The sequence below is a fragment of the Alligator sinensis genome, unplaced genomic scaffold (assembly GCF_000455745.1).
Source record: "Alligator sinensis unplaced genomic scaffold, ASM45574v1 scaffold73_1, whole genome shotgun sequence".
NCBI classification, from domain to species: domain Eukaryota; kingdom Metazoa; phylum Chordata; order Crocodylia; family Alligatoridae; genus Alligator; species Alligator sinensis.
The window spans coordinates 855,457-873,368 of NW_005841838.1; the positions used below are offsets into that span (position 1 = coordinate 855,457).

General features: G+C 46.3%; 1 protein-coding gene across 7 annotated transcripts in view; it reads left to right on the forward strand.

Moving 5' to 3' along the window:
- ABAT (4-aminobutyrate aminotransferase) overlaps positions 1-17,912 on the forward strand; it is a 140,185-nt gene that overhangs the window by 94,319 nt on the left and 27,954 nt on the right. For all 7 annotated transcript variants that reach the window (XM_006015493.3, XM_025203103.1, XM_025203111.1 and 4 more), the window contains one exon: positions 9,028-9,077. In XM_006015493.3, coding sequence (XP_006015555.1) covers positions 9,028-9,077 — 50 coding nt within the window. The remainder of the gene's footprint in view (positions 1-9,027; positions 9,078-17,912) is intronic.

Consider the following 17,912-nt stretch of genomic DNA (forward strand, 5'->3'; position numbering starts at 1 on the left):
CTTCCCACCACTGGGGTGGATGAGACAGACTGGTGATGTGCTCTCTGTTCATGGTGGCCTCAGGTTCCCCTCTTGGGGACCCTTTGCTGCTCTGACATCCCTTCTTTTGTATTCTTTTCCCTTTCTGATGAATCTTTATCTCTGGCAAGTGCTGATTGTTCCCTCTGGTTGTCATACTGTTCACATTCTGACCTGTCAGCATAATCCTTTGTTTCACAAACCCATCACATGCACACATCCTAATTTGGGTTATACTGGTTCTCCTCCTAATTAGGTCTGTTCTCCAAAACCGGAAAGCCCAAGGGCTCTGCACTTGGGCACTGTGACTGGTGCCACCTTATCTCATGTTATAGAACAGTGTGACACATGCCTTCAATTTTCCAGCCTGAGTATCTGTTCGCTGCTTGCCTGTATCAGACACAGTGGGCCTTAGAGAAACTGTCTCTCAGACAGGCTTTTTAGAAATCAGTTAACCCTTGCTGTTGCCCTGGATCATTATTTTAATGCATAACTACTTTACCTATAAAATAGGTTCTATGATTCTAAAATGGCCACAGGGGTGCTTTAACTAAAGTTCATTCATTCAGCCCTATGAGGAGAGACTAAGGGACCTGGATCTCTTCAGCCTCTGCAAGAGAAAGCTGAGAGATGATCTTGTGACCACCTACAAACTCATTGTGGGGAGCTGGGGCAAGGAACCAGGGCACCTCTTGGAGTAACAGGGAACAATGGTCACAAACTGACAGAGCAGATTTAGTCTAGATATCAGGAGGAACCTCTTCACTCTAGGGGTGGCCAGAATTTGGAATGGGCTTCCAAGGGAGGTGGTGCTCTCCCCTACCTTGGTGGTCTTCAAGAGAAGGCTGGATAGACATCTGCCTGGGGTCATCTGACCCCAGCACTCTTTCTTGCCTAGGCTGGGGATCAGGGGGGGGTCAGACTCGATGACTGGTTGAGGTCCCTTCCGACCCTAGTATCTATGAATCTATAAGCCAGTTCCCAAAAACAAACTTCTAAATACCATTTTCTAGCCATCAGGGAGGATCCCTGCATTCTTAAAGCCATCCTAATAAAGGTAGCTGGTGCCTAGTGCCTGGCTTCTCTCCCTCTTCCTCCTCGTGCCCCCAGCAACTGCCTACAAACTGCTTACCCTGTTTGCAGCTCCTGGTCACTGGCTTGATTTCTGGATTTACAGATTTGTTGTGTCATCTTTTCCTTCCATATAATGATTCTATATATGACATTATGTCAGTACTTTCTGTTTAGATTAACATCTGATCTCTAATTAGATACCAGTAATAGGCATAATACTCATATGGAGGCTTTTGGATGCTACTGAAATAAAAATAATAATACATCATATTTTAATATTTTTCTAGCTTAGAACACCACCTTTCCCCCTCATTTTTCATAGAGCTATTCCAAACCCTTCATCTGAAAATAAACATCAGTAGAGCAGGGACTCAAATGGATTTTCCAGTCTGATTCAGAAAGTAGCTTCTTTGACATGCGTATAGCATTGCTATTTGTGGGTATGCAGTTTTGCACTAGAGATAACTGGGGAGACATTTTCATGAGGGTTATGTGTGCTTTCTTTTCTTTAATTTCATTCTTTAAAAATGCAACAATAAAGTAATTGTTCAGGAATGTAGGATGAAGTGTTTGAAGTTAAAAATGAAAAGGAGAGTTAGAAATGGTAGCTTTTCCCCTCTACTTGATACCTCTCAGGTGCCAGATATTTCTTCTTTGAAGGGTAATTATTTGCTGTGGGATCAGTGACAAGTGAAGGATGCTGTACTGTATAGATGGAACAGGGATAAGGAGAAATTTAGTTTAAAAGGAGTTACATGCATAGAGGAGAACAGGAGGTAGGCAGTGTTTCAGAATAGTTCAAGAATTTAAAAAAAATGCTGCGTTTATAATGCAGTGCGCTGGTAGGAACTCTCTTGAAATACAGGGTCAGATTCTGATGTCCGTTACACTGAAGTAAATCCAGTCCATTGGCTGCAGGGGAATTCTTTTACATTTACCACCCAAGTTAGATCAAAATTTAGCCCCGTGAAACTGGTATTTGTCATCAAGACTGAAAAGATGCATGTAGGTATCACCTAGTGGAACACCACGATTTCTTATTGAAAGAGTGGGAAGGATATTCAGAAATATGGTAAACACATCCTGTGGGCCATATATTTGACAGCTTTGCATTAGTGCAGCCTTGTCAAGAAATACAGTTAAGGTTTCTTTACAACCCACTATATACAGAAGCAGCTATTCCCAATTCTTTCAGGTCTCATAGCAGTTCAGGTACCTTTTGTCTGTTGATGTTATTGTTGCTGGAGACTACACATGTTAAGAACATAAGAATTGCCATTTCCTGGGTCAGATCACAGGTCCACCTTCCCCAGTATCCTGCGTCGCACTGTGGCAGAGTGGGTGCTGAAAGGGAGGGTGAACTGGGCATGGGGTTTTTCCACCATTTCTACAAGCATTTTTCCTTCCACTGTTCCTCTCTCCTTTGCAGCCTCCAGCATTTAAGGTCTAGGCAGTTCTGATTCAGAGGCTGTATCCCTAACTCCCACTCTCAATAGCTACGGATGCCTTTTTCCTCCAAGAATGTATCCAATCTCTTTTTGAATCTGGCTAAACTGTCAGCTTTCACAACACCTGGAGCAATGAGTTCCACACCTTAATGCCATGCTGTGTGAAAAATAACTTTCTTTTGTTAGTTTTAAACTTACTACCTAATCATTTCATTTTATGATCCCTAGTTCTTATATTGTGAGAGAGTGTAAATAATATATCCCTATTTCTTTTCTCTTTGCCATTTAGTATTTTGTAACCCCTTAGTATGTCTCCCCCCAACCCCCTCAAGCATCCCGTTTCTAAACTGAACAGGCCTAGCCTCTTTAGTCTCTCTTCATATGGAAACTCCTTCATACTACTAATCATCTGTGTTGCCCTTCTCTGTACCTTCTCTAGTTCTTTAGAGAAGAGAAGTGTTGCCCTTCTTTTTTTGTGAGTTGTGGGGACCAGAACTGGGCACAGTATTCAAGATGTGTGCAAGATGTGTCATGGATTTATAAAGGGGCATCAGGGTTTTTTTTTTTACAATTCCCTTCTTAATACTCCCTAACATCTTGTTTGCCTTTTTGATGGCTGCTGGGCACTGAGCTGGTGTTTTTAGTGAAATGCCCACAATGACTCCCAGATCTCTTTCCTGTGTGGTAACAGCTAATGTAGAGCCCATTATAGTGTAGGTATAGTTTGGGTTATTTTTGCCAATGTGCATCACTTTACACTTCCCTATGTTGAAGTTTGTCTGCCATTTAGTTGCCCATTTGCTCAATAGTGCCAGATCCTTTTCCTGTTCCTCAGTCTGCCTTGGTCTTTACCACTTTGAATAATTTTGTGTCATCCACAAATTTGGTCACTTTGCTACTCACCCTGTTTTCCAGTTCATTTATGAATGTTAAACAGCACTGGTCCCAACACATCCCTGGGGGGACCCTGCTCCTTACTTCTTTCCATCCTGAAAACCAACCATTTATACTCACTCTCTCTGCTTTCTACTTCTGAGCCAATTACTAATCCGTGAGTGGACATTTCCAGTAATCCCATGACTATCTAATTTAGTTAAGAGCATATACTGTGTCAGCTGGATCACCTTGATCCACCTGTTTATTGACACCCTCAACTCTTAAGAGATGATATGCTGAAATGTGCATCCACATTGTTTCGTCTATTTGATGCTGTGCTTTTCTTCACTGAAGTGAATTGTATACCAAAGCATTTAATGTGCTAGAATCCTAGAGGTCATGGTCACAGGGTTATGAATCTAAATTTGTTAAGGGTAGAGTCCATGCAAGCTGGTGGCTGAATAACTTTCTTCTCAGAGGGCTTGCAGCAGCTGCTGTTAGATGTAATGCATTCTCCTTGAGTCTGAACTGTGGTTCCTTCTATTTATTTTTTTTTCCATAGACATATTTTCCCAAAGTCTGAGGACTGGGATGATTTGTGTAGGACAGGGGTGCTCAACCTTGAGTCTACAAGCCAAATCCAGCTTGTGAAACCATGGCATCCAGCCCATGGCGTTCCCCATGGGTTGGGAAATGTGGCAGCTGGGTGCAGTGGCAGTACCACCACCCCTCCCCTGCTGCCAATTTCCCAAGCCCTGCAGCCAGATCAGGGCCAGGCCACCCTACCTTCCCCACATAGCTGGATTGGGACTGGGCTGCCCCTGCCTCCCTCTACACAGCCAGATTGGACCCTGCTGTGTCCCGTCCCCACCACCTCCCTCCAGGCACCAAATCAGGACTACTAGCTGGATCTGACCCATGGACAGACTGGCACTGCCCATCCAAACCACCAGGATAAAAGATGTAGGTTAGATGTAGATATAGATAGTAGGGAGTGGCAGGGTAAAAAGACTGATATCTAAAGGTCTGTCAAAGCAGGAAAAGATGCTTGACTGGCTTGTGGCCCTTTAAATTATCTGATACAGGGAACCTACTCCCTGGTTGTCAGATACCATCTGATCTTCCAATAGAAATGCAAAGAGACTGGGGTTTGTATTTTAAGTCAATATTTTCTTAGGGTATCTGAGTTGATTAATACAAATTCAGTGTAATAAAGCATGGAGCTTTGTGATATTAAACAGTAAAGTTGGCTGTTTTTTAACCCCTCATAATCTCTGTTTTAGTGCTTCTTTTCTATAGGCAGTAGATATTTCTAATTTACAGAGGATATCACTAAGTGGTGAGAGTAATGTAGATTTGATCTGGTAGGGGCTGTCATACATTCAAGGATGCTGCCACAGAATGAAAGGGCGTTGGAAGATTGCATTCACCAGGAGAGATTGTGTCTTAATGCGGACTGTCCTTGGCCTCACTAGGCACACAGCGGGATGCATGCTTCATCCTTGCGTATCAGCCATATCTTTTGTCTTTTGTTTAGAAATACAGCATGATCAAGATCTCATAAATCCAGTGCTAATGATGGGTGATGCATTGCATACTGTGAGTTTGATTTTCATGATGATGTATACACAGTGAGCAGATATTTTGAAATCTGCTTCCCTGCTATTCTTTCCCTCTATCTCCTGCAAAGTCTTGGCAGCTAATAAAACTGGCAATTAGGGATCTCTTATGGGCAACAAAGATGAAATATCATTTTAACATGTTACAAGCACTTGTATGCTCTGCTGTCTTTGCATTTATTGTTGTAGTGGTTATAGTTTACTATGACCAAGTATAAGGGCATCGATTTATAGCTTCTGCAATATACTTGTTCACCTGCTATAGTGCACATGCACACAAGTTTACCTGCATTTTGTGTTAGGATCAGTAAAGGTCACAGACCAGGTTTGCCTTTGCAAAATTCTAGTCTATGTGTACGCACGCATGCACTCACGAAGCCATGGTTAAGACTGTGGAACAATGCATGCTGTGAAAAATATCTGGCAGTATCTTGCAGAGCCTGTGTAAAATGAGTGCATAATGAAGGCAAATAGTCATGAGTTCCATCCAAATATAACAGATGTGCTGGTGAGAGTTAGTGAACACTGGCATGACTCTGTTTGATGCCTGGTGTTTCTCACTGCTGGGTATGCCTCAGCAGGTTCTCATTGTATTTATATGAAGTATACAAAGCATTTGCTAATACAGTGCTCATATGCCATTAAATCTACCCTGCACTGTGCAATTATATCTGTCCATTTGTGTTGGGGACAAAAACCCTATGTTTAAATCATGCCTATAATTCTGATTGGCGATGTTATAATGCAGTGACATTCACAATCACCCATTGAGTTTTCTGTTGGGATGCAGTACCATATTTACTCAAATTCAAGACAAGATTCCATAGGGGCCAGGGGAGGGGCGAGCAGGGAGGGACGGGAGTCTCATTTTCGATTTGAGTACCGGCCCGGGGCAGGCAGCAGCTTAGCTCTGGCTTTGACCCAACCTCAGGACTGAAGCGGGAGCTGAGTCATCACCCACCCCAGACCAGAATGGCTCATTTGGTAGTGGATGGGGCACATGAGGCAAATCACAGAGTGTGGGGGGGAATTTGCAGCTGGGCCCTCCAGCTTGGACCCATCCTGCGTGGGAGGTACTACTGCTTCTCCTTGGCCAGGCTGGCCTGAAGCTGGGTCAGGATTATACTGCTGCTGACTGCCCTGGAATCACAGAGCTGTAGCAGAAAATAACAGGGGTGAGGCAGGTGGGAGCAGGGAGTGGGGAGACAAGCTGTTGGGGGGAACAAGGTGTGGTCGGCAGGTGCGGGGGGGGCGGCATTTAGTGGGGGTAGGCAGGACGGGGTGCAGACATGGCAGGGATAGGATCAGGCACAAGATGACAAAGGGAAGGGGAGCAAGGGAAGGAGGTCTAACCCCTCACCTCCTGCTGCTGACTTCCCTGCCACAGCAGGGGGTACGCAAACTTAAGAAGACCTACTAATTAGATTCTATCCATGTACAATTTTTAACAAATTTGTAAATTTCCTTGGATAGAATTTAATTATAAGGGGAGCAGTCTTCAAATCCAAGACACTTTTTAATGTAATAATTACTGTAAACATATAGTTATCTCCCCCCCGCCCCTTTTTATTTTTTAATGCTACCTTCATTGGCCTTAGTTATCCTTTAAAGATGCATTTGATATTGATTAAATGAACTAAAATATTCCTTTTGCAAGCTGGGAACTGCATTACCCCCCTTCCATTAAAGTCAAGAGGAGGACAATGAATCACTCTGAAAGCATGGCTTTGAACCTGGCTTTCTGGAACAGCATGTTGTTGGGCGGTGGGAATATAAAGGGAGCAGCAGGCATTGCCAAAAGACTTCAGGACCAGGACTGGGCAATTATTGGACTGGAGGGGCACTTAGGGAGTTTTGGTGAGCTGTTGCAAGCTGGGGAGGGAGGCATATGAACCTTTCTGGTGTGGCGGTGGGAGGGAGGGCTATTGATCCTATCCAGTCCAGGCCTGTCCACCCTACACCTATCACCAGTGATGTCAGATGGAGCAGGTGGGTGGGCAGTGTCTCCATGGAGATCAGCTGGTATCCCTGCGGGTGTGCTCAGCTGGGCAGATGGGATGGGGCTGTGGGCAGGCAGGGAGCGGCATCTGGGAGCGGGATGTGTGGGTAGGGCTGGGATCATGGAGAAGTGACACTGTGGGTCCATGGCCCAGAGCAGAGCCACGATCCGCTTCTCACACATCTGGATTGGAGCTCTGCCCTGGACCCTGGCTGTATGCTGTCACCACCCTGCTATCCAAACCCTACTCACCCATCCCGCTCTCAGACAATGCTCCCCACATGCCTGCGGCCCCATCCCATCCACGTAGCTGAGCGTGCCCTGCCCACGGTGGTACTGGGCTGGTCTCCATGTATGGAGGCCCCACCCACCTGCTCTGTCCAGGGCCCCCAGTCGTGGGTGTGGGGCAGATGGGCTGGGGTGCCTGGGCAGCAGGGCTGGGTCCAGCAACGATGACACTGACAGTGACAACCAGAAGGAGCCAGGGCTGCTGGGAAGCTGAATCCAGCCTCTGTGCTGCCTCTGCCACGCTGTGCACCCAGGGGCAGTAGGATTGGCTGCATGCACCATGGTCTGGGCCACCCCTCCACACTTGGGCTGGGTGGAGCAGAGGGCCCCACCATGGGCTGAATAGAATACCTTGGTGGGCTGGATCCACCCCGCAGACTTTTTTGCCCACTCCTGATCAAGCTCAAGGAACTTATGGGTCTGCTTTGGTGTGGCATGGCAGGTCACACCTGTGTGGGCAAAAACTCAGAAGCAACAGGGACCCACACAGCTTTGGAATGGCCATAATGTATTGCTGCTTGTGCATCAAGAAGAGCCTAAGCCCATGCCTGAGTTCATGTGATGTTCACTGTGAGAGAATTTACTACTTTAGGGGCACAAAAGCCCAGTCAATGCGCCTTCGGCTGCAAAGTTCACAAGTTCAGGAGCAATGAGTAGAACGATGCAACTTGGGCTTCTCTCCCTCCTGGTTTTGTAAACATCAGGCAAGTTGGGGTGATACTTGCAGAATAGTCATCCCCTCTGTAGTTAAAACTTGAGAGGTAGGCATGGCCTTGAGGAGGAGAAAATACTGTTATTGAGGCTGGCTTTCTGATGCAACCAGTGTCAAGCATGTGCAGCCTGACAGAAAAGGTGGTGTGTAATTCACCACTTAAGATGGTGTGAGAGGGTTTCACTGCATTGAAATCAAGATGGCTCCCTCCCTGTCTTGGCCAAATTGTTGGGGACTGTGGTTTGAATACACAGTATTAAATGGATGCCTGATGTTCAGTGTTTGATGAAGGTAATTTAAGTCAAACAATTCAAGATTATAATTCTAACAAAGAGCAGTGAGATTGCAATCTGTTTCAGCCTGAAGAAAATTCTATGTTGATTGCTTCATTAAATAATTATGTGCAAAAGAATTACAGCCAAAACCATTTTTAGCCTTGACCTAGCGGAAAGTTGTACCTGCTATCAACTGGAGAAACTGAATGACAGAGGCACTCAGGACTGGAGAGCAACAGAAAGTGTTAATATGGTATAAACCAAAGGTGAAGAGGAAGCACATTTCCACTACTCGATGGATGGGAGCACTACAAAATAATGACTAGAGATTCATCATCAAAGAGCCTCGCTTACACAAAAATGTGATTCTTATTTGGTGCCAAACCATAATGCTTATTTGGTATTAGGTTCTCACACCTATACCACGCTGTCCAGTAGTAAAGCATGCTCTCTTGGGACTTGACATTCTATTCGTCTCATGGCCAACTGAAGTTAATGGCCCTTGTTGGAAGAAAAGAGTTTGTTGTGCTTCATAGGAGGACCAGCTGTTAATTAAAAATATGTAGAAGTTAAATAGAGATCACATTTAAGAAAAAAACATGTTGGATAGAGTTATTCTTTTTATCATTAAATAAATGTATCTGTTTGATTAAATATAAATATATTTAATAAGGGTTTGTTGAAACCAGATGCAAGTAATTTTCTTCCTTTGTTTTAGGTTACAGCCATCCATCTCTAATAAAGCTTCTACAGCAGCCACAGAATTTGGTAAGTGATTTGTTTAAGACTGTGAACAATGAAAACCAGTCCTGCTTTGCTAATGGTTTATCTTGTGCTAACTGAATAAAATGGCTTGTTAATGAATCCATTTAGAATATGGGTGAATATTTTTATTTTTATTTTATTTTTTGTCTTTGGTTTGATAAAAGCTGTGCAATGTTTGCAAAGACTTTGTTCATGTTCTAGAAGGGAGAATTTGAGGGGGAGTAGCAGGAAATAAATGTTTCCTTCAAAGACCAGCCCTTTCAAATTAATTAATTTCTTTACTGTGTTCTTGAACAAACTCTGTAACCAAGCTCTACTTCATTGGAATATTTGAATCCCTAAAAGAGGGCAGGCAGGCATGCATTATATATATATATATATAAATAACACTACCTAGTTTCACAACATGAAAGCAGCTAGGAATCTTCACTGACTATAACAGATTGATATCAGCATTCTATTTCTCTCAGTGCTTACATCTCATTAACAACAAAAGAAGAAAAATCCACCTAGTAGTAAATGTTGCCAAATGACTATAAAGGCCTATAATCTATTCATCTGTTATCAATAATTTTACCTACAGTTTTACATGAATATTTTTCCATATAATGAAAACTAAGACCTTGAGTATACAAAAAACTAATCCTGTTTTTTAACCAATCGGAGAGTAACATCTGTACTTTTATTTATTAAGTTTAAGCCTATGAAATAAACATTCTTTTGGAAATGAATGACATCCTGCTACATACTATTCAGTCTTTTGTGATTTTTCAAGTATCTGGGTAAGATGCTTTTATTATACATTGTTAATGTAATGATTCGTACCTCTCAATCTCTGAATCACATTCCATGCATGTCCCAGTTTGTCTGTCAAAGAGAAAGACTGAGGGATATCAAATAGCACGTAATAGATTGCCTTGCCTTGGAAAATACGTAGGAAAGTAGTCTTTCTCTGTAGACCCATACGTGAGACAAATAGATTTAATCCAGTATATTTCAGACCATTATTTTGATGATGACTTTTAGTAAACATAGACTGTTTAATTTTTCTCCTAGTGTAATGCGTTACTACTCAGCACTGACTTGTACTTAATTCACTTTTAATAAATATAAGAAGTAATATGCTGTGGGAAAAGTAAAACAGCTGACAAGTGTAAGAACTATGGGCACATGCTCCCCGCCCCCAATGCTCTCCCGGGGTGTGCTCAGCAGCGGGAGCTGGCTCCCTGCCCTTCCAGCCTGGGTAGTGCCTGCCCCTGCCCCCTCCCTCACCACGGCGGGGCATTGATTTTCCCCTCTCCCTTTCCACCACAACATACTGACCAGCTGGTGGCAGCTGTCCACACTACTGGCTCTGCTCCTCACTGCCTAAGTGCTGCACTGTGGATGTGCACAGCACGAGCATTTATTGGCCAAATTATCGGCCCCATCAGGCCGATATCCAATACAGCAAATTTTCTTTATACGGGTACTGATCTGATATCGGACTGGTGTATTGGTGCACCTCCACTAAAAATGCCCCGTTTGCAAGCATGAAACATTTTATTATTGACTAGCAATAATTGTTTTGTTTTAAAATTGGCAACATTGAGGGAACTTGTGGTTGGACAACAACAAATGATTGACAATGTCATCACTTTCTATCTGAATGATTCCGTTTACAGGATCATAGGATTATACCTGGTTATTTGTACCTGATTGTTCTAGAAGTTCCTTGAGTAGTTTGTATTTATGTGCACATATAATAGCCTAGTGATCTTCAGTGTAACTTTACATGGCTACAACTGACAGTTGCAATCTTTAAAAAAAAAAAAGAAAAAAGAAAAAAAAAGGAAACATCTTTCTGGAGCTGAATGCTGGAGAGGAAAAGCGAAAATGGAAGCCAACGATTAAAAACAAAGTCAAGCAGCTTTAAGATTTTGCTAAAATCAAATGTTTTACTTCACACTGATGCATGTAGTTTTTTTAGTCTTCAGTGTTCATCAGACTACATTGTACCTGTTTCTGAAAACAATCCTCCACTGAAGAGATCAGAGAATTTTAGATATCTTGTTATGGTTCCAAACACGAGTTCAGATCTTGCTCCGGCCTTAGGGCAAAGGCTGCTCCCGTTTCATGTAGCTCCAAATGGCAACCTGGTCATTCAGGATGAGCAATCAAGGGCAGTCAGATGTGATGTTAACCATAGCACTGCTTTGTGTACTGTTGGATAGGAATAGAGGTGCCTTACCCCTGGTCACACGGTGAGCTGTCGGATGGACATGCTTGCCACTTAAGGTGCAGACTGAAGTGACAGTTTTCGCCTGATCTGGCCCCCTGAAAGCACTCTACAGCTGTGACCAAACAGAATTGCATGGCTGCAAAGTGCTTTAAAAGGGCCCAGTCCCTTGGGGGCAGGGGCACTGGTGTGTGCTCCAATTCACCTCCCCTACCTTCTGCCACTGGCTGGGGAACCACCAGAACAAGCTCCCTCCACTCCTTTTCCACCCCCCACCCCCGCACCCATACTGAAAACAGTGCCAGGGCTGGGAGTGGGGAGGGGCATTGCTAGGAGATAGCAGTTGCAGGCTTGTAGCCACTCTGAACAGCAGCCGGAATTCCCTAACCCCCAGGAACCAATAGGGAATTTCTGTTGGGTCCAGGGGATCATTGTACCTCTTGATGCTTCCTCCAAAGCACTGTTAGAACTGCTCTTCTGTCTGTGCCTTTATTGTCATAGGCCTGAAAGAGGAGAATAAAATGAAATGTCACCACTGACAGAACTCCGTGTGTGGATCCGAATATGTCTTTAAGCAGTAATAACTTGAAGCAGTTGCATAGATATTCATGGAACATGGAGGAATCTGTACAGAAGCAGTAATGCTTTGAAAGATGCTGCCAAAAGGTCAATAATCAGTGACAGAATTCATCTTTGGCCTGTGAGTGCTTCATAGACATTAGGGCTGGAAAGGACCTCAGAGGATCATCAAGTACAGCCCCCTGCCCCAGGGGCAGGAAGTCAGCTAGGGTAAAAAGTTTCCAGCAAGATAGACGTCCAAATGTTTCATAAAAGAGTCCAGAGTAGCTGCCAGCACCACCTCTGGAGGGAGTCTATTCCAGGCCTTGGGGGCTCAGACAGTAAAGAAGTTCTTCCTTATGTCCAAGCTGAAACGGTCTTGGAGGAGTTTGTAACTGTTGGACCTTGTCATCCCTTGGGGCGCTCTGGTGAACAGGCATTCCCCCAGATCCTGATGTACACCCCTTATATAAGTATATAAGTCACCAGGTCCCCTCTGAACCTGCACTTTTCCAGACTGAAGAGTCCCATGGCTCTGAGCCTCTCATCATAGGGCCTGCTCTCCTGCCCTCTGATTATACATGTGGCTCTCCTCTGGATTCCCTCAAGTTTTTCCACATCCTTTTTAAATTTTGGAGCCCAGAATTGGATGCAATACTCCAGCTATGGCCTCACCAAGGCTGAGTACAGTGGAAGGATGACATCCTGGGGTTTGCTTTAGAAGCATCTATGGATGCAAGCTAGATTTTTGCTCACTTTACCAGCTGCAACATTGCAGTGGTGGCTCATATTCATCTTGTGGTCAATCATGACACCCAAGTTCCTTTCGGCCGTGGTGCTAGCAAGCATAGTACTCCTGAGCCTAAAGGTGTGCTGCAGGGTTTTTTCCCTAGGTGGAGTACCTTGCATTTTTCAGTATTGAATGCCATCAGGTTCTCGTCTGCCCATTTTCTGAGCCTGCCAAGGTTTGCCTGGATAACCAGCCTATCCTCAGGTGTGGACGCTTTACCCCAAAGTTTTGTGTCATCTGCAAACTTGGCCAGACCACTTCTGACACCAATGTCTAAATCATTAATAAAGATGTTAAAGAGTATGGGCCCAAGGATGGAGCCTTGGGGGACCCCACTGATCACGGCACACCATGATGATTTATTTCCATTGATTACCACTCTCTGGGTCTGACCTCAGAGTCAGTTCCCCAGCCATTGGACTGTGATGTGGCCAAGGCCACAGTTGCCCAATTTTTCCATGAGGAGATCATGGGACACCAGATCAAAGGCTTTTTTAAAGTCAAGATATTTGACATAAATCTCTTCTCCCTTGTCCAGGTGACATTTCATCTGGTCATAGAAGGAGATGAGATTGGTCAGGCAAGACCTACCCGCAACAAACCTGTGCTGGCTGTCCCTCAGGATGTTGCCATCAGCCAGTTTGTCTAGAATGGTCTCTTTGATAATTTTTTCCAAGATCTTCCTGGGAATAGAGGTCAGGCTGATAGGCCTGTAGTTCCCTGGATCTACTTTCCTCCCTTTCTTGAAGATAGGCACCACATTGGCTTTCTTCCAATCTTCGGGCACATCACCTGAGCGTGACCATGAGTTCTCGAAGATCCGTGCCAGTGGCTGAGCTATGATGCCTGCCAGCTCCTTAAGTACCCTGGGGTGTAAACTGTCTGGGGCAGCTGACTTGAAGGTGTCCAGCCTCTCAAGGTGTTCCTTTACATTGTCTACCGTGATGTAGGATAACAATTCTTCCTCACCCTGGCCATCCTGTACCATGTTAAGCAGAGTGGTCCCTTGGGGCTAGTGAAAGACCAATGCAAAATACCCATTAAGCAAGTTGGCTTTTTCCTGGGCGTTGGTTGTCAGTTGTCGCATTTGGTTTAGCAGGGGTCCAATGTTACCCTTGCTTTTCTTCCGGCTCCCCACATATCTAAAAAGGTCTTTTTATTGTCCTTGATACATGTAGCCAGCTGGAGTTTGGTTGCAGCCTTGGCTTTCCTGGTTCACTCCCTACAGGTCTGGACCAGTGCAGAATACTCCTCCTTTGAGGTGATTCCAGTCTTCCATCCTTTATAGGTCTTTCTTTTTAGATGCAGGAGGTTCACAAGTTCCCTGCAGAGCCAAGGGGGTTGCTGTGCCCCTTTTCCTACCTTTCCTCCGATATGAGATTGACATTGTAACAGGGTGGGTTCCCTAGAGATGGCTGTGTTGCCCCAAGGGCTCCTTAACTGTGCCAATCTTGCCCAACAGGCACCCTCTACCTCACCTGCCACGTCTTGTTGGTACTATTAGTATAGGGAGGCTGCCCTTGATCTTTTATGCTTGGTCACAGTCTTGCTAAATCCTACTGAACCCTGGGGTTTGTAGACCCCTACCTCACCTGCCACGTCTTGTTGGTACTATTAGTATAGGGAGGCTGCCCTTGATCTTTTATGCTTGGTCACAGTCTTGCTAAATCCTACTGAACCCTGGGGTTTGTAGACCCCTTGGCATCCTGCTTCACAATGAATGTCTCCTGAGAGACTCTCTCAGCCTTCTGGGATATATGTGTGGCTCCAACCGTCCCTTTACCATGCCCCAAGCCTCGCAGATGTTACTGACGTTGTCTTGCCTAAACCTTGCTGTAATTCAGCCCTCTTGTCCTCACTGGGCTCTCCGCAGCCCTGGCTCTGCGCCCTTCACTGGCGCCGGGCTCTCCGCAGCCCTGGCTCTGCGCCCTTCACTGGCGCCGGGCTCTCCGCAGCCCTGGCTCTCTTGGTCACTGCGCCCTCTGGTGCCGGGGTCTAGCCACCCCCTTTGTCACTGCGACCTCTAGCACCGGGGTCTAGCCACCCCTTTGTCATGGTGCCCTCTGGCGCCAGAGCCTGTGCACCCCAAATACTGCACCCACACTGGCGCTGGGGTCCCCACACTGTAGTGGGCCCCCCAATGAGGCCTCCTCCTTCCCCAGTAGCCTCACCCAAACCACCAGTGCTATCAAACAGCAAACAAACATGAGCCCCTGGGATGTAATGTAACACAAAAGTTCAAGTTATGCTCTGCCCCTTTTAAAACAGTAAAACTTCTTCTCTGGTGCTAAGTGCCCAGTAGGCAATCCCTTGTGGGCTCCTGGAGCCCCATTAGCCCAAAGGGCAGCATATCTGACGGCTGCCATGTCTCTGGGCCATTCCTCCCTGGAGGCTCCTTCCCCTTCGGCTGCTGGCAGTGAACTCAACTGCCTGGTCCCAGCCCTGGGGTTTATATGGGCCCAGGGCCCTGCCTCTTCCGGCCAGCTGACCAGGTGCAGGTGCAGCTAATTTCCTTATTAGCCAGTTGTCATGGTAACCTGCACCTGAGCTCTTGTCTGGCTCTTTGGGCTCTCTCCCCAGGCAATCTCTGCTCTTAGAGGCGCAGGCACCTTAGTGCCCTGCAACAAACATTGCTTGTGCTTTCAGGATCACTCCCTTTGAGGAGCAACCACTGATCCTGAACTTCCCTCCCCTTCAAGTCATAATCCCTTAGGGCCTTGCCAACAAGCCTCCTGAGCTTGTCAAAGTCAGCTTTCCTGAAGTCAAGGACTTCTGCATTGCTGACTGACTTGCCAACTTTGCGGTAGACAGTGAAAGTGATAAGCTCGTGGTCACTGTCTCCCAGCTTTCCTTCGATCAGGTCACTGACTAGATCATCCCCCTTTGCCAGTACCAGGTCAAGCAGTGCTTTGCCTCTTGTCAGTCCATAGATTTCTTGAGTCAGATAGAGCTCGCCCACGCACGTGAGAAAGCTTTGCAACCATTTGGATTTGGCCGAGTGCTCTTCCCATGAGATGTGTGGGTAGTTAAAGTCTCCCATGACAACCATGCACCGGGAACATGCAGCCTCAGCCAGTTCCTTGGCAAATTCCTGGTTGAACTCATGTTCCTGATTAGGAGGTCTGTAGTAGATTCCTGCCATTGTGTCCCCTGTGCCATGTTCACCACAGATTTTAACCCAGAGGGTCTCCAGTCGTCCACCCTGGGTTCCCATGTTGGCTTGCAGGGACATATAGCTTTCCTTGACATAGAGAGTTACTCCTCCCACCCCTTTTATCTGCATGATCTCTCCTGTACAGGATAAAACCGTCTATACCTGTGGTCCAGTCATAGGTGGAGTCCCACCAGGTCTCCATTACCCCTGCAAGATCGTAGTCATTCTTGTTTAGCAGAATAATCGGTTCCTCCTGTGTGTTTTCCAAGCTCCTGGCATTGGTGTACAGGCATGTAAGTGTCCTGTTGCAGGCCCTAGTCTTCCCTACGCTCCTAGGAGAACATCATTGCAGGGCTGGAGTAGGGGTAGATTCCCTTGAGTGCCTTAGCCTGCTGGTTTTGCAAAAGTTGCCCAGTGGGCTTGTTGTGGCGGTAGTCCCCTCATCTCCCAGCGGACTTAGTTTAAAGGCCGGTCGAGCAGGTCAGCCATTCTGGCTGAGAAGAGCTTTCTCCCCAGTGAAGTGAGGTGGGGGCCATCTCTTCTCAGCAGACCACTTCCTCTCTCTCAGAAGAGCAGACTATGATCGTGATGCCAAAGCCTTCACGATGACACCAGCACTGCAGTCTTTGGTTGACTACCTCAGTCCTCCTCTCCCTCCTCAGTCCATAACCCGAAACCAGGAGGATCAAGGAAAACACCACCTGCCCAACCCACTAAGCCCCACTCCCAAAGCCCTGTAGCCTCTCATGACCCAGCTAGGATTGCTTCAAGCCGTGTCATTCACACCCACGTGGATAAGGAGCATAGGGTAGCAGTCAGTGGGCTGGATGAGCTTTGGGATCCTCTCTGCTACATCCCAGAAATGGGCTCCTGGGAGGCAGCAGACCTCACGGGACAAGGGTCGGGGTGGCAGATCATGCCCTCAGGAGGGAGCCTCCTACAAAGACCACTCTACGTGTGCCCTTAGGGAGAGCAGGGACAGTAGCTGTGAGTCATCCTCCCTTGCCTGCAGGAGCTGGCAACTCTTCAGGTTCTACTGGGGCTGCAAGAGGTTCATACCTGTTGCAAAACTCCAGAGGGGAGGGGACCCTGGTGCAGCAGGCCTTGGGGCCGTTGACCACCTTGGTCCAACCCCCTGGCTAGACATTGTGGGGGATCCTCAAGTCTTCCCTTGTCATGGAAGGTGACCTTGGTCTACCCTCAGCCTCCAGGGGGTGAAGGGCAAGGCAGTAGGAGTCTGTCTTCTGCTCACCATCCCTGATGGCATGCAGTCTGTGAACTGCAGCCTCGAGCTCCTCTATCTGGCACCCCAGAAACTCCAAAGTGGAGCAAACCTCACAAGGGGAGGTGGCCGTGCTCCTGGTCCCATGTGCCTGGAATCATGCCAGGCAGCCCCCGCAGCCGAGAGCCAGAGGCTCTGTCTGCTTGGGGCCCGGAACCATGGGTTCTGTCTGGGTGGAAACCTCAGAAGTGCCAGAGGGGGAGGTCTCAGACTTGGTGGGGATCCTTGGGGTGTGGCATGTGGCCATCTGCACTGTGCCACTGGTAGTCTGGCTTCTGCTGTGACTACCTTCCCTAGGGCTCACTGGCAGGGCCTTGGGCCCTCCCGCTCACCCTCTTGCGCAAACTACCACGCTAACTTGCATGCCGGGCCTACAAGCGCACCTGTTTGCAAGGCTCCCGTCACGTGGCTCCCTGGGGATTTTATATACATTTATATAAATTTTATCATTTATAAAATTATAAATTTAATCACTGGTCCAGTGCAATTACATTTATAAGGATTTTCCTACTTACGGTAATAGAAGAAAAATTTTCAGCTTTCAATTATGTGCTGGCTTTCCAGTGGAGAATGTGTAAAGGGAGATTCACCTCTCTATTTTCCTTCAACTAATTCTGTTTATTTCTTCTGCTGCAGGTTGTTTAATATAATAGATTTTGCTTTAGCCCAGAATTGTATGCAAGACTAGAAGGGCATGTCCACACATTCAGACATGTGCGCTTGCAGCAGCTCAAATAAAAGAGTGGCACAAATTTGCCCCAGGGATTTTTGCCTCAGCACACATGCCTGAACATGCACTTTGGTGTGAGGCAAGTTGTGCCACTTGGGACAAACTG